Source organism: Cricetulus griseus (assembly GCF_003668045.3).
Source record: "Cricetulus griseus strain 17A/GY chromosome 1 unlocalized genomic scaffold, alternate assembly CriGri-PICRH-1.0 chr1_1, whole genome shotgun sequence".
NCBI classification, from domain to species: Eukaryota; Metazoa; Chordata; class Mammalia; order Rodentia; family Cricetidae; genus Cricetulus; species Cricetulus griseus.
The window spans coordinates 23,671,027-23,687,978 of NW_023276807.1; the positions used below are offsets into that span (position 1 = coordinate 23,671,027).

At 34.6% G+C, this 16,952-nt stretch overlaps 1 protein-coding gene across 41 annotated transcripts in view; it reads left to right on the forward strand.

The window, feature by feature from the left end:
- Rims1 (regulating synaptic membrane exocytosis 1) overlaps window positions 1-16,952 on the forward strand; it is a 474,432-nt gene that overhangs the window by 322,015 nt on the left and 135,465 nt on the right. For 31 of the 41 annotated variants that reach the window (XM_035453142.1, XM_035453143.1, XM_035453144.1 and 28 more), the window contains 8 exons: window positions 1,690-1,802; window positions 4,383-4,513; window positions 5,100-5,271; window positions 5,373-5,526; window positions 6,467-6,538; window positions 11,575-11,731; window positions 12,070-12,195; window positions 13,784-13,846. In XM_035453142.1, the coding sequence (XP_035309033.1) occupies window positions 1,690-1,802; window positions 4,383-4,513; window positions 5,100-5,271; window positions 5,373-5,526; window positions 6,467-6,538; window positions 11,575-11,731; window positions 12,070-12,195; window positions 13,784-13,846 (988 nt within the window). Of the gene's footprint in view, window positions 1-1,689; window positions 1,830-4,382; window positions 4,514-5,099; window positions 5,272-5,372; window positions 5,527-6,466; window positions 6,539-11,574; window positions 11,732-12,069; window positions 12,196-13,783; window positions 13,847-16,952 lie in introns of all 41 variants that reach the window. The other 10 variants (XM_035453146.1, XM_035453158.1, XM_035453160.1 and 7 more) reach the window with 2 other exon arrangements.

A 16,952-nucleotide genomic window follows, 5' to 3' on the forward strand; every position in this document is an offset into this window, starting at 1 on the left:
CACACATCATATTGTGTGTAGTGATACTTATATATAATGAAATTTTGCTGATAATCTGGAAATTATTGGCATTCCATTGAAGCTCGGGCCCAATTCTCTAGGCGTTATTACAGATCAACTTATATGACATAAAATTAAATTGATTGAAGGAAAATTAGTGATAAGAAGGGAAGAAAAACATGACCATACTGCAGAAGGAACCAGTGGCCAAGTTATCACATAAAACCTATTCCATCATGTTCCCATACCTGTTGGAGCTGGGCCCAGATTTGGTTTGGGGTTTTCAGATGGCCAATACGAAGAGATACATGGAGCAAATTCCATAAATAATAATAGTCTGGATAAGAGTAAAAATGAACTAATTTTTTGAGTCCCATTATCATATGAAACGTGTTTTAAGGCCTAAAATGGTTAGTGGGGTCAGGCTAAAGAAACCTGAATAAAGAGAAATTACATTTTACTGCTATATTTTATGTAGTTAGAAGTCTCCTTTTCATGGCACAAAATGATGCATATGGATTCATTTAAAGCTCATTTTGGAGTGGTTGACACAAAAGACACAGCTCTCTTCTTAGCGGGACTAGGAGATCGTTTATTCTCGAGTCGATTTGAGTGAACGTGGCCTGGGAACATACATTTAGGTAACCCCACATATCATGTTCCAACATGAAGGAGGTTTCCTTTAGTTGTATAGATTTATAGAGCAAAAACAGTCATGAGTTAAGATAAGTTTGAAATCTATGGATGGGTACATCAGAGAGAGTTGGTTACAGCGAGATGGAGGAAGCTTTTCTATAGGCTTAAGATGCTATCTGATGACATTCTTAGCTTTGGGGTTGGTTGAAACTAGATTTCAAAGTTTTTTTTACCTGTTAGTTTCAGGATGTTAGATCTGTCACAGAAGTGGGCCAAGAATGGCTGTTCTAGGTGCTAAAGAGTACATGATAAGGGAATTAACCTTTGGACCTGTAACATTCCAGCCCCTATACGTCATTGCAGTTTTAATCAATCATCTAGTCTTTGTAGACACAGCTTCTGTTCTCGGACTATAGAAAAGAACGCTGTTGGTAGCGCCCCTTGGTGTAATATCCCAGTTTTTCCCAGTGTGTATCCAAGAGCTTAAAAGGGTGATTGCATTTCATAGAATCCTATTTTTCTGCATGTTACTGGGTACAGAGAAACAGCAACCTCTATTACATGAAAGTGAAGCAAATTAAGAGATTTATTTGTAACAAAATTTAAGAGATATTATCTTATTTTTTAAAAGAATGATGAACTCTAAATTTAAATGTGGCTCATAAATGATTTTCTATATCTATTTATATCAATCTGTCACTGCAGACAGTACATAGCAAATGTTCATTAGCGACAATAATCAACACAGCAGGCACCATCTTCCTTGTAACTACTTCCAGAACACTTGGTTCATTGATGTGATTTATAACAGCTGATACAGAACAATTCCCTTAAAAACATGGATAAGATCTTTCATGTTGAGACAAATGAAAACCACTTGAAATAATTAACCAAAGAAGACAAAAAAGAACTTTCTAGAGCTGCCCCATAAAAAGTGAACTCTACATTGCTTAGTGGTAGCTATGCCTTGACACAAATTACAGGTACATTTAGCTTTTGGTTTGAACATCTATTCCTTACACTAACACTTGTTCATTTTTATTCTCATTTTAGGTTCAAGTTCCTTTGAATCTCAGAAGATGGAAAGGCCTTCCATTTCTGTTATTTCTCCAACCAGCCCTGGAGCTCTGAAAGATGCCCCACAAGTCTTGCCAGGGCAACTCTCTGTATGTACTTTTTTATACACAGTGAATGTCATTAGGATTTGTTCTTTGAATGCATTGTTAAAAATCATTTGACTTCCCTGAGTCTCCAGTGAATAGTCATTTAGCACTATCACCCACTTCACCAGTGTTTTCTATTTCTTCAGCTTTTCCTCCAGTCACTCATACTGATGTAGAAATATTTTTTGAATGTTTACAATGTGCTAAGTGCTCTAAACATTAGCTGGTAAGTGGCATTTGGAAAAATATTAGTATTTTTGGTATGTTATGTCGATGTTCCAGGGTAAGTCAGTATTCACAGATATTCATCGAAAGCCACATTCAATTTCCATAACTACTTTTATGAGCCTGTAGCTAAGAAACTTAAACTTTTAAAATTCCCATTATCTTCTTAGGACATGTTTTTGTGAAAAGACAGCACAGAGTGAACAACATACATCCTCAGGGTTCACTCTAACCTGGGGAACCCTGGAGAAATAAAATGGCCAACTGTTATGAATAGCTCATAGATTAAAAACATAAAATGAGATATTGTATTAATAACTAAGAAGAAATCTTGCTTCAGATTGTTCTATGAAGCTGAGTTTTTAGTCTTTAGTGCTATGTGGCTGTCTGTGGTCAATCTTGACACTTTTCTTTTGATTGGTAAGTCAAAAGAAACAAATTTCTACTCGGTATTATTTCCAAGTCCTCCGTATAATATAAGAAATAGTATAACCTGTTTTGCTTAGCTGCTTGGAAATTTTTTTCCATTGTTTCTTTTCTGTTTGCTTTTTTTTCTGAGACAGGTTTTCTCTGTATTGTTTTGGAGCCTGTCCTGGAACTTGCTTTGTAGACCAGGCTGGCCTGGAACTCACAGAGATCCTCCTGTCTCTGCCTCCCAAGTGCTGGGATTAAAGGTGTGTGCCAGCAATGCACAGCATACCTCTGGCTCTTCACCTACATTATTAAGGATATTAAAGCCTAGATTGGTTGTGTGTGTGTGCATGTATGTATGTATATATGTATGTATGTATAAACAGTGGCTTGGATTCATACATCTTCAAATCCCTTTTCTGTTCCTTACAGAGATGAAAAAATCCCCTTTCATTTAGCTTGTTTTGTTATTATGACTTCTTAATACACTATCTCACATACCCACTAGGCATTTGTATTGAAATTTATGACAATCAGAAAATCAAAAGTAACTCCTAGATTCAAAGATAGAATGGAATGTGTCACCATAAGTTTAGTGACACATTCTTGCTACCAGTATGGACTCTGCCATTTGTGTTCAAATGTAATTTGAGGTCACCTTTGTTTCACCATTTGGCTCTAGCATGGAGCATTCATCTTCAGAAATGTCATTCAGCCTTCATGTTTTTTGAAGTGTCATTTAAACCTTCCCTTTGTTTCTCCTTTCTCTCATAATTGCTAGCTTATTAAAACTGAACAAAGTGTTAAGTAACAACAAAGTCTGCCTGGTGCAGAGGGGGCCTGTGGTAAATATGCTCACTGGCGGCTTCCTTTCTATCTTAATCAGCTATTAGTTCAGGGACCCATAGTACTAAAAGCACTTTCTTTTAACTTTTTTATGTTAGTTTTGAGGTTATAATATGATTACATCCCTTATCCTTTGCCTTTCCTCCTTCCTAACCCTTCCATATGCCTGGCCTTGCTCTTCAGAAAGTACTTGAAACAACCATAATATAAAGACATTGATAATCACCAACTATTGTGCTTGATATCAATAACATTATGATGACTTCAATATTCCCAGAATTAAAACATTAAGATTAGTTGTATGGACCAGGCTTTTTCTTTTGGGCCACCAATCATCAGCTTCCAAATCATGACACAGAGACTTAATATTAGGTATGAATGCTCTGGGTAGCTCTTTTAACATAAACTAACCTGTTTCTCTTCATCTACCTTTTACCTCAGAGCTTTTTTAAGATTTTTTTTTTAAATTTCATTTTACATTCCAACCAAATTTACCTTCCTTCTGTTTAACTTACTGTCACTGTTTCTTGTGTCTGTCTGTTGGTCTGCTGTCTGGCTTCTTGCCTCAGGTTTCTCCCTCTCTTTCTCCCCTCTCTTCTGTAGTTCCTCTCTTTCCTATATATTTCCTCCTATTTATTCTGTCTGCCTGCCAGCCAAACCTATCCCTGTCTGCCTACTTATTGCACATTCAGCTCTTCAGGACACTAATCAGGTGCCTTAGGCGGGCAACATAGCACAGCTTTACATCATTAAGCAAATGCAGCATAATCAAATGTAACACACCTTTACACACCTAATGTACTATACCTCAGCATAAGCAAATGTAACACACACTTGCCTACGTAAAACAATATTCCACAACAGTTGTCTTTCAGGAACCTGAAGATGTCATACTTCAGGTTTGCCCATTGTGAGTTCTATATAGAAATGCTCATTAAAGGGAAAAGTTAACTTCTTGACGGCTATGGTTTCAAATCACTGTGATACCATGATATTTCAAGTCGAAACGTCATCCTTCAAATAGAGTTCTGATGAACCATGATGCAAACATAATATCTCGTGATGTTGATCAACAGCAGCTTCTCTCTGCGTTTTTCCTAGGTGAAGCTCTGGTATGATAAAGTGGGACACCAGCTGATTGTGAATGTTCTACAAGCAACTGATCTGCCCCCTAGAGTAGATGGCCGCCCCAGGAATCCCTATGTAAAAATGTACTTTCTTCCAGATAGAAGGTAGTGAATGATTTTTGAAAAATGTCCTGAGCTCCGTATTAATTAGAAAGATTGCATTTCCTTTCTGTGGCATATAATTACTTAGGGATGTAGTAAGTAATCCTCTGTAGGGTACTAAACTGCTTTATCCCTGAAGACAATGTCTCAGACATTTCATTTGAAAATAATATGGTACTTGTAAATATGCCCATTACTAGAGACACTTCATTAAGAATGAAACTTTATGTGTACCTACAGTCAGAACCAATGCTTAATATTTGTAATTGAAATTAGTAATATTAAGTAATAACAGTATTATGCCCTGTAGAAACTGTGATTGGTATGTAAATTAAATAAATTAATTAAAAAATATATGCAAATAATTATATGTGTTAGATATAATATATGTTTGCATATATGTTTCTATATAATTATATATATGAATATATATGAGAGGATGTATTTTATGTAATGTTAGGTAAATAAAAATAATACGATTCTTAAAAAAACAAAAAAAAACCCCACTGACTGAGATATCACATGGCTGCAGTAGAGGGCAGTATGTACATGGTTTCACTTGCTCATTTTGGAAACCTTTGTTTTTCAGCGACAAAAGTAAAAGAAGGACCAAAACAGTAAAGAAAATTCTAGAACCAAAATGGAATCAAACATTTGTCTACTCACACGTGCATCGTAGAGATTTTCGGGAGCGAATGTTAGAAATTACTGTGTGGGATCAGCCAAGAGTACAAGAGGAAGAAAGTGAATTTCTTGGAGAGGTGATGTATAGAGTCAAGTTAGATGCTTGCTGTGGCTTTCCACATACCTGTGAGTCACGGGTACTTTCATGTTGTGTTTCATTTGAGAACTGCCTTTTCAGATCCTCATAGAATTGGAAACGGCACTTTTAGATGATGAGCCCCATTGGTATAAACTCCAGACACATGATGAATCTTCACTACCTCTGCCTCAGCCATCACCGTTCATGCCACGGCGGCACATTCATGGAGAGAGCTCCAGCAAAAAACTACAAAGTAGGTCAAGTTCATTTTAGTTAGCAGACACTAATTATGTTCCTGAGTTCTGCTTACTCAAAAAAAAAATGCGTATTTTCAAAATTTTATTGTCAAGCAAACTAGCAGAAAAACTTGTTCATCTCTATGAAAGACATTTAGCTGTATAGTATTTTCTGCATTCACAATAAAAGCTAGAAATCTCCCAGAGACATCGTTTACACATTGTTTAAATCATTGAGGGGCTGACTGGTGGAATGAGTTCTCTTTTTAGTAATGGGTTGCTACATATAAAGTCATAATAGCTTCATCATTTTTAGGGCATTTTAATCTTATTGATAAGAAATGTATATATTTGAGACCATGACATTACAAGTTTATTACTATTCTTATGCGAATTAGGAAAGTTGATTTTCTCGGTAATAATTTTTGAGTTATCAAGTAAATAAGTGCTCCAAAAGATGAAACTTAGATGCATTGTTTTCATAATCTTGATTCAATTTTTTTTCCTTTTTGTTGAATATAATATGTCAGGAATTCCCCAATCAATAGTTTCCTCAAAATTGATATCATTAGCATCATAGCTAATAAACATTTTAACAATGGGCTTGGTGCTCTCTGAGCATCCTGAGGCGTGCCAGATGGCAGCCAAGGTATGTCTTGGAGCCTGTCCCTCAGTCTTATCCTTCACCATAGAGTGAACTGAATATACTTCATTCACTACATGCTTTCAGTTCAGCATTTAAAACAAAGAAATATATTAGTCAAATTTTATTCCGTAAGATCCCTTCAGTGTAACTTTTTATGGAGTAAATACTGAAAAATATTATTTTTTTAAACAAACGTGTTTCTCGATAAACAAGACCAGTGTTTACTTTGAATTATTCTTGTTCAACTATGTCCTTTGCATGTCATAAACCGAGTAGACACAGAGGTATCTGTTTGCCTTACTGTTGTGCAGGATCTCAGCGAATCAGTGATAGTGACATCTCAGATTATGAGGTTGATGATGGTATTGGAGTAGTGCCTCCAGGTGCGTGGTGAAGAGCATGGCTCTGCTTCACTGTCTCTGCTTGATTCTGCTGCCCACTCCCAGGCTCCTTCCGGACACGGAACTGGAGGTCTTTAGTGCAGAAACATCAGTATTATGTTATTCCATGGTGACTTGAGTTTCAAATTGTTAACAATGTTTAAAATGGACTAGCCTCTCCGAATCCATCTTCCAATTTACTTGATATTAGTCAGGTTCTCCCTTAGAAGTATGCTGAAAGTAGGTTAAACAAAAGCCACTATTTCACGGTGCTCTGAGCATTAGTGGAAATGTGGATTTCATTTTGAAAGGATATTGTTAATTTTATTACATCCAATTCCATTCTCCTGTGTTTTATATTGTATTTCTATGATTTTCCTTCCCCCATTTCTCAAAATACCATAGCCTTCCATGGAATATACTGAGAAAGGTGCATGGCAGGGTTTAAAACTGCATGTGGCATGGCTGTAGCTTCTAATGCTTCTGTGGTGTGCTCACTACTTATACCTATGTGTGTATATGTTTTGAAGTAGGACAATGATCTAGAAGAGTCAACTTTAGTGTTTGTCTTCTTGTCTTTGTATAAGTTGGCGAATGTTTTGTGACATGTAAAAATTTAGATTTACACTTTTCCATCTGAGTTGTCAGGAAAAGTACTTAAAATCAAGGAACATTCACTTTCTTTGTATTAGTCCTGCTTGATTCCCTTTGTTTAACTAGTAAAAGGGAAATAAATATTCAACCAAGAATGAAGAGAGAGATTACCGAATATATAAATGTGACGAGCTAGCTGATTAGAACAATATTGGCATGTGTTCATCACTGGGGAATGCACTTAGTTCAAGGAGGGAGGTTTTAGTAAAATTGATAGAAACCACACTAGTGAGAGAGTTCATGCTTTTGGTAAGATGCATAGAACTTCACTTAGGGTAAGATGTAAATACAGAGAATTTTCTAAAATCATATGTTTGTTATGTCATTTAAAGAAGGTACTCACATATAAAAAACAGCAAATATTTTTAAACAGTGCTATGAAGTAGATCAGACTATGGATGTTAGTTTTGTATAATAATGGATAACATTTTCTATTTGTGTTTGTTATTTTTTTAAAAGACCTTAGTAATTATACACATCATTAAAAGACTCTTTCATAGAATATAAAATTGCAAAATTTAATGAAATTGAATTGCTAAAATGATTATAAATTTAAATCTGTTGTCGCATTCAAATTGATAGAAATTATTATTGCTGGTGAGAAGATAATCAAATATTTATTGGGATCGATCAGCCTTAACGTTGTTTCCAACTTATGTAAATAGAATTTGCTACTATGGGTATTTCCTCTGTTGTATTCACCTTTTTCATTTTTTAACTGAGGCAGTAGAGGATGAATGAGTAGCCAACTAAAACTTGTATTCAAGTGGTGGGCTCCTCGTTCTTTTGTCTAAGATAAACAAATAAACATGCACATCAGTTCCTGAGAAGTCAGCGTGGGAGATGACTCACTCCTCATGAGATTATTGTTGGGTACCACTTATAAAACCCTGAATTATAAATATACCTTTATCCACTGCTCCAGTGTATTATTTGATAACACATACAATCTTTATTTTAGAAAACCAGTGCTTAAACTGTTGCTTCAATTTGCATCTCCCTGTATTCAGCACTGCAAATTAAATAACCACAACCCGAGAGATAAGAATTTATGTAACCAATATGCAATAGTTTATGTTTCAGACCTCACCTTATTAGCTAATGAGAAGAGGCATCAATTTCCTAAAAACTCCAGACATCTACTTCCTTGATCCGAAATAAAGATACAGGGATACATATAATTTAGCAGATAAATGTATATTATGCATTAATATACATAATAGTTTTAAGTAGAGGAAAGATGAAGCATTGATAAAATGAGGATAATTGAATGTGAAGAGGGGGGCTTAGGTTAATGAACACAATTATGCTCCTGATACCTCAGGGTGAATATGAAATTGTTCTTGCATTTCTAACATCTTATATGAAGACAGAATGAAGTTGCTATTTGTAGATGGCCTGAGGAAGCTTAAGAGCTTCAGTCACAATGTTCTACAACCTCCAAGTCTCATAGTTTCTTACCCTTTATGTATTTAATAACTATCACAACCATAGCCATCTCAGTAATTAATCCTATGGTTATCTAAACTAGATAGTTTCAGCTGCTTAAGAAGAATAAAACCCATTTGCAAAATGCTATTATTTGAAGGGTGGCATCCTCCACTTTTGGAGCATCTCAGTAAGTTCAGAAAATGACAATAAAATCTCTAATTTATAACTGAATAAATGGAAAAAAATTAAGATGAGAGTTAATTGCTTCTTCTAACTCATGACTTAGGCAGTCTGTGTGCTGTCAATAATGATTAGAATCTGGAAAACCAATTGATCAAAAATATATATTAAGCAAGATATAAATAATAATGTATACATTATGTATTTATATAACCGCTATGACTGTACCATAATTAAAATAAGGTATAATTATTAATATAGATAGTTATTAATATAAATTGATATGGAGATATAATAATATGAAGTCACATTTTAAAATTTTGCCTGTTACAGCAAACACTGTATATAGTAGCGACTTGGATTCACTGAGATTGTACATTACCTTCAGTACACTTTCTGTGTAAGTCACAGCTCCTTTATGACTCCTAAGAGAAATTTACTAAAAACACTCAATATCTATAAATCTTAGGATGATACTTGTTGTTTTCTAAACTCCTTTCTTGACCAACATCTCAGTGTCTAAGATATATAATATAAATAACTAAAGAAAAAGTATGTATCCTTAACATAATATTACTATTTGTTATAATAATAATTATAAAGACCCAATTTATATATCTTGATCATCATTGAAATCTTAAGAATTTCATACTCTTAATTCTGTGCTGATGTCCTATAGTTTTACCTAAATTTTAAATGGTGCCATTTAAAATTAAAATAATTTAAACCTTGGGTTTAATTATTGTTAAAATTGTTCCTTTTAACATATGAAATCTATTCAATACATGTTAACTTATTAATATTATCTTTTACATAGTTGAATAACAAATCTGTCTCTACACCAAACTCAGAATGATACTGTAATTTCTATTGTTTGACAGACGACTAAAAATGGAAATATACATTTCTGATTTGTTTCACTAAGGTTATAATATTTTCATTAGAGTGCTATTTCAGGCTGACCAAGGAGATGAGCTCTTTTGTCTGAATACTGTGGAATTGCTCTTTCTTAAAGATCTCTATACCTTAAATTTACTCATCCGTGTTACAGTCAGAGCAGCCTAGCTGCTGGCTAATTTTCAACTTGCTTTTGCAAGAGCTGTATGATGACATCTTATTAAGGTGTGGAAGAACTACCAAATAAAAGAGAAAACATGATTTCAGTTTTCCAACTAGTTATTGCCTTGATTCATATCATGTCATTCTTACAAAATAGTTGTAAATGAAAGTACCATGTCCTTTCACCACACTGTTTTCTATTTTCCTTGCACTAGTGAAAATTAATGACCGTCATAAAACCATAAAAAACACCACTTTTAAATTGTGAGCTGTTATTATGGATTTCAGTTTATTTTTCATCTGAATCAAATTAGAAATAACCCACATATTTTTATCCCAAGGCCATCACAATTGGTGTTTCTGTGCAGTGAGGTTAAACTGTGTTCATTTAATGATGGTTCATGAACACAATGGAGGGATAGTTTTAGATATCTGAATAGATTTGATGACTTCAAACTCTAATATTCTCTGCTTCATTGTCATCATGATCTCCATTCATACACTGTGTACCTTTGAAATTTGTATTTATTACCTGCAAAAGTAAAAAACAGTATTTGTAATAGTAGAAATCAACTTTGTTCATTAAAGTGAATGTGGGATGTTTTCATTTTCTGTTTTTCCTCCTTTTTAAAAAATTTAAATAAAAACAATCTTATTCTAAATACCTATCCCAGTTCCCTCTCCCTCCTGTCCTCCCATGCCCCCACCACTCCCCATCCCACCCCATATCCGCTACCCAAAGATGCCATGAGAGATCATCAAAAGTCTTCACATCATCTGGGGCAGGTCCTAGGGACTCTCCCATGTATCTAGGCTGAGAGAGTATCCCCCCAATAGAAAATGGGCTCCCAAACCCAGGCTTTCAATTAAAATGGTTAGAATGCTTTTGTATTGACTATATTTGTAATGCAATTAAGTGGTTTATCCTTTAGAACGAACAGTTCAGGAGTTAGAGTGATAAGTCAATCTGTAAAGTTGGCAGCACAAGCCCAAACAGTTAGGATGGCATGCACTTGTGAATATAATGCTGAGGAATTGAAGGCAGAAGGATCCCTGGAGCTCACTGGTCAGGTAGCCAAACAGACTAGATGGTCTCCAGGGTCAGTGAGATACCTTTTCTCAGTATGAAACAGTTTCTCAGGTGAAACACAATACAGGAAGATATTTCATGAAGACCTCTACATGCACACACAACACTCTACATGCACACACACAACACACACACACACACACACACACACACACACACCACAGGCACACTTGTGCACACACATATATACCACATGCAAAAGAAAAGAAAGAATAATTAAAATTAACTTTGAAGAAACATCAGTTTTCAAATCATTGACTTGTAAATTAACTATAGTTCTCTTGCTGCTTGATTTACATTGCTGAAAAGTCACTAACTCACTCATCTTTTAAATTAAAATTGTGCCTCAACCCATCCTAATGTCTGAGGCATAGACTGTCATGTTACCATTTAGTATCTTCATGGTAGCTTTGAGCCTAAATGTAACGTGTTCCTCTGCATGTTTTAGCTTACACTTTCTGTATGTATATGTAAAGCTTTGGGAAATAAGACTAATAATACTGATTGCATGGCATTTAACCTTAGAAGGTTGATGGCTGCTTTGATATAATTTCATCATTTCCCTGTTAATTTTTACCATAAAAAGTACTAACAAGGTTTTTTTTTATATATGTACTCTTGTCAGTGGGTTATAGAGCTAGTGCTAGAGAAAGTAAAGCAACAACATTAACAGTACCAGAGCAACAAAGAACGACTCATCACCGCTCACGGTCGGTGTCTCCTCATCGCGGCGATGATCAGGGAAGGCCGCGTTCACGTTTACCAAATGTGCCATTACAGAGGTAGGTTTGAAGCAGGCTTAATGTTCTTGACATCATTTTCTTTCTTATAGTTTAGTGTATTTTTGCCATTGGTCAATTAACTGCAATGAAATAATAATTTAGCCAATCAGGTTAGAGGCATTTTGCCATTTGTTAGCAGAGTCCTCACTTATCCTACAAGGCAAAATTAAAATATATTTTCTTAGTTCATTGTGTAAAATTGCCTTGGATGAGGTGTCAACACCTTTATTCCCAGGCCATATGTTGGCCAGTTACAGTCAATTCTTTCCCTTTTAGTCTGTTAATTGTTTGGGGAAAACTATATACATTGTCACATGAATTTTTGTGGAACATTTCAGGAGCTTAGATGAAATTCATCCAACAAGAAGGTCACGCTCTCCAACCAGACACCATGATGCCTCCCGAAGTCCGGTCGATCACAGATCCAGACATATGGAAAGTCAGTATTCATCAGAACAAGAAAGGTACTTTTCTAAAGTATAATATCCATATTATAAAGTATAATTGCAATACTGCAATCTTGCTTTGTTCTGTTTTATTATGTACATATATTGCAACATGGTATATGAAAGAGTTAAATTACATCACTCAAAACTGAACTTCTCTTCAACAGTTTTGATATTCTTACACATATGCAACTCTGAATATATGTAACTCAGTCAAGATTATATTAATTTCATATTTTCAGTCATGTTTATCTAGTTGTGAATCTTCATTGACTTAGATTCTAACCTAAATTGTAGAATAAATTCTACATGAGCAATTTTGAAATATTTTTCTCTGTGGGTCACATGTATGAAATGTTGTTTCTTATAACTATAAAAATTACATTGTTTACATAATTAAAATATTTTTGATAATGATCATCTAAAAGGTTGTTTCTCCTGCAGACTCTGAAAACTCCAATAATGTTTGTTAAATACCACTTCTTTTTTAATCAAGTGTCTTCTAATGGATGTCAGTGAAATACAAGATATGGAGATAGCATGTTATATGGATGTATACATTACTACTCAGCATTTATTGATTAGTAAAATTTTGTGGAAATTTTGTTAATAGGAATCTACATAATAAACATATTTTTCTTCATGCCCACAGACATTCCTTTCAAAGTAACCACATGGATGTTCTGGATTAGCCTAAGCTTAGTGCAGGATCTGAGTTAAAGTGAATGAAACTCACCTTGTTGAATGTTATCTTCTGGTTCTTTGGAAGTAGAGGAAAGTTTGGGGTGGGGGGCAGAAAAAAGGACAGTGGTGTTGAATGACAGATGTGATGGACTCAAGAACACAAAGCCCAAGCTGAGCATCTTACGCTGCTATGGGAAGTGCTGCTGTGACCTTCAAGTGTGAATCACACTGGATACTGAGGGACAGAAATTGTCTAAGGAATAGTATTTCATATTGCTCGGTTGAATGAATGAGTGAGTCCTGCGTAGCCAACATACATCTGGGTCCCTGTGAATAGTAGCGAAGTGGCAAAAAAGCAATGGGCTACCTGGCCAAAGCAATCAATATAATTAAAATCACCTGATAACAGAAAAAAACCTATTTTAGAATAAAATCCTATTTAAGAGAAAACATAACATGATTCTACATTCTCAGTGGCTACTGATGATTAGGAAATTATGTTGTTAAGTTGCTAAAAAGGAAATAAAACCAATTATTTTCCATTAATATCTGAAAGGCCAAACTTACGCATTTTAGTTAATGAAATGACTGTACTTGGAAATGTGGTCCTATATTTTGGGTCGGGGAGAGATTATTTTTCTTACCTTTTTATGTTTTATAAAATTGTTTTGAATCACTAAGTAGTCAGTCAGCAACAGTTAAAACTTCAGCCATAATGTTTGTGCTCTATTGTTTGAATTTTTTAATGCTGTCATGTTTATTTATTTATTTATTTTGTTTAACCTTTCAAGCAAATATGCTAGTGCAGACAATCTGGTTTCTTCCCTTTCCATGTTTTCATTGGCATACCATTGGCACAACTCATGTCATCTAATGCCTCATGATTTATCTGTCTCACCCACCACCCATCCTGTCTGTGCAGTGAGCTTCTCATGCTGCCCAGAGCAAAACGAGGACGAAGTGCAGAGTGCCTACACACGACCAGGTAAATACAGGATTTTGGTAATGGTGACTGTGTGTGATGACTCGCTTTCCATTCTGCTATTCTGTCCCTCCCATGGTAATATTACTACACATAGAATTCCCCAACCATTCAAATGTTATATTAGTATTTCATATGGAGGTTATGCAAACTTTCAAAAACATTTTAATCAAAGCAGATCACTTTGACATCAGCATATTCAAAAATCCAGAGACTGGTGAGTCTCATTGGAAATCTTTCCATACACATAAAACTGAGGAACCGGTTTATCCTCACCCTCTTCACATGTGGACTTAAATACCTGTCTAGTCACACAAGTTCTGATCTTCGGTGCATGGCAGGTTTACTATTTTCATGACTGTGGTTTTGTTACTTTCACCTTTGGAGTGTTTCCTTTTGGAGTCAGCTATTGTTTATGTTCTGTTGCTCTGCCTGTTTTTATTTAAATGTTTTCAGTTCATTTAAATGGCTTAGCTTCAGGTTCCTTATTGCCCCTGCCTATACCACTTCAGAAATGCTGTCAAACAAACTTCCTCATGAGGACATAGAGCAGTACAGCACCTGTCAGAGTTAGAGGAAAGAGGACATTATACTTCTTTGCTTAAAGCATGAAGCAGTGTGTTAGGCTTGTATCTTGAATTTCAAATATGATGAAAATCACATTTAGCTATTACTGGTAGATTCTAGCAAGCTAATCATTGCTGTCAGTTTGAAGTTAAGAGAATGTTGAAGAGTCGTCAGTTAGTGAAAAGAGCACAAATTTCCCCAAGTCTAGAACAGCTCAAGAAGAGAATTGCAAAGGCCACACCTGGAACACAGAGACAGTTCAGGATTCCCCACCTCCCTGCAGGCCACGTGGTTCTGATCAAATACATGATCATGACTGGGCTAACAAGAATTATTTAAAATTTACACATCTAAAATATACAGCTGCTAATTTCTATTGAGTTCATTTTGTAGGGCCACATGAAAAATGAGGAAATGTTAGTTCTTTGTATCAACTGATGGGAAAGTGGAAAATTATAAATGTTTTTAAATTACCTTAAATTATTATGCTAAACTCTTCAAGCTTGTTAGCTGTGCATCCAAGCAAAGGATTCTAAATAACATTTTTTTTACAAGTTCTTAAGTTTCCTCCTATCTCTTTCTATATGACTGCCACTATTAATAAAGGAAAAGAGATGCATACATACTTTTCTATTTACCTAATTTGTGCCTGGGATACACACTAGTAGTCTAAATAAAAGAGGCATCTCTTTATTTCTTTATCCTGTACATTTCAAGGTGAAGTATCAGGGCTTTCAAAAATATGCCCTGCCTCATTGCATCATTTGATATAGTCTCATCCTTAATACAAATGTTTCACAAATTATTTCAAACTCCATATATCTTATATTTTAATCGGATCAACATACTGATTTTGCACCCCTGGATAAATGTTAATCTGAGACTGATCAAGCCCATTGACTGATACCTCCACAGTTGTGAGAATGCTAGCATTTCCAGGCAAATGTACAGATGCTCAGCAAGTGTTACAGTGACTTCTCTGGCATCTTGTTATTTTTATAATGGTAGTGTTGGTCCTAGGAAATCTGCCAACTGCATTTTTTATTGCAGCTGTGTTGTAATACCTATTTTTAATCTAGAATTTCCAAAATTTTCCCTTTCTTCTACTTCTTAGTGTTTATTTCTAAATGTCTAAGGGAAGAATAAACATGAGTTCAAATATATGACATGCAAACATATTTATTATCTTGTGTATTTTGTACTCAATGCACTTATAAAAGCATTTTATCTGTATTTGGATAAAGATATAAACATACATAAACTCATATATGGGTGGATATATACTATAGTTTTATGTCATATAAATTTTAGAAGTTTATTAAAAATACAATTTCCTATGGCCAAATTTTTAAGAAACTTTCAAAATAAAAAATACTAAATTTACTGTACTCTTATTTCACAGAATTTAGCATTTGATCCTCTGAAGTATTGCACTGAGAATAGTTTGTGAGTTAAGTAGAGATTGAAAACTGAAAATTAAATCCCTGGTGTGCATACTTTCTGAAAAAAATATTAAAATAAAACTTGTATCATATTAATCAATTTACAAAAAACTATTCCTAATAAGTTACATTCTTCATGTAAAAGTTCTCCGGTGGCATCAAATGCAGGAAATGCTCCACCTGCCTTAGCATGTCTTTGATATTTCATAAATGTTATCTATTTAATTCTCACGGTGCCCCGCTTAATTGATTGTATTTCTATTATTTAGAAATAGGCTTAGAGTCTTGACCTGAATTTTCCAGACTGCAATCAGTATGTAAAGCCAAGATGTTTATACAGTAAATTTTATGCCATTTTCCTTTTTTTCTGATTTCATGTAGACACCTATTAGAAAGTTCCTGAAAAAAATAATTAACTTTTGAAGCAATTCCCTTGAAAATTTTTGTAGAAAACTGTCATTAAAGATCCTTGACCGTGCCTAGGAGATGAAGAGAGAATGGAGTTTTAAACAGGTTGAATTCTTCAGTGTTTCAGCATTATTTTCCCTAGTTTGTGACTGAAAAAACACTCTGAAGATATTGTTAAATTGAGGCTTCAAAGGATTTCCTCTCATATGACCATTAGTGTAAACTTGATTATGCCAGGAGATTGTTAAATACTTAGTGACTTTGGTAAATACGTCTTTCCTTTTTGTCCTTAGCAACCAAGACTGGAGAATATTACTAAATTATATTTTAAAAACCTATTAACTGGATCTACCTTGCCCTTGTAGGACAGTGTAGCTACCTGGCATGTTTTGTACAAACTCAGGCAAATTTGGGCCTTGCTTCTGCCACTTAATGCCAGTCAGTTCCCTTCATTAGTGTTTCCTGCTAATGCTGGTTAAATCTTTAGTCTTATTTTAATTCCAAAATAAGATCAAGTAGTGAATATGCAGTTTTAACACTTAGTTGTTCTGTTTCACACAAGAAATATAATATATATTCACCCATGGTATGGGATTGCTTTAATATTGGTTTGTATTTCCCCCAAATAAGATGATTAAATTATAACTTAAAGTAATATGAAATAACCCATGACTTCATATTTTATTAATTTT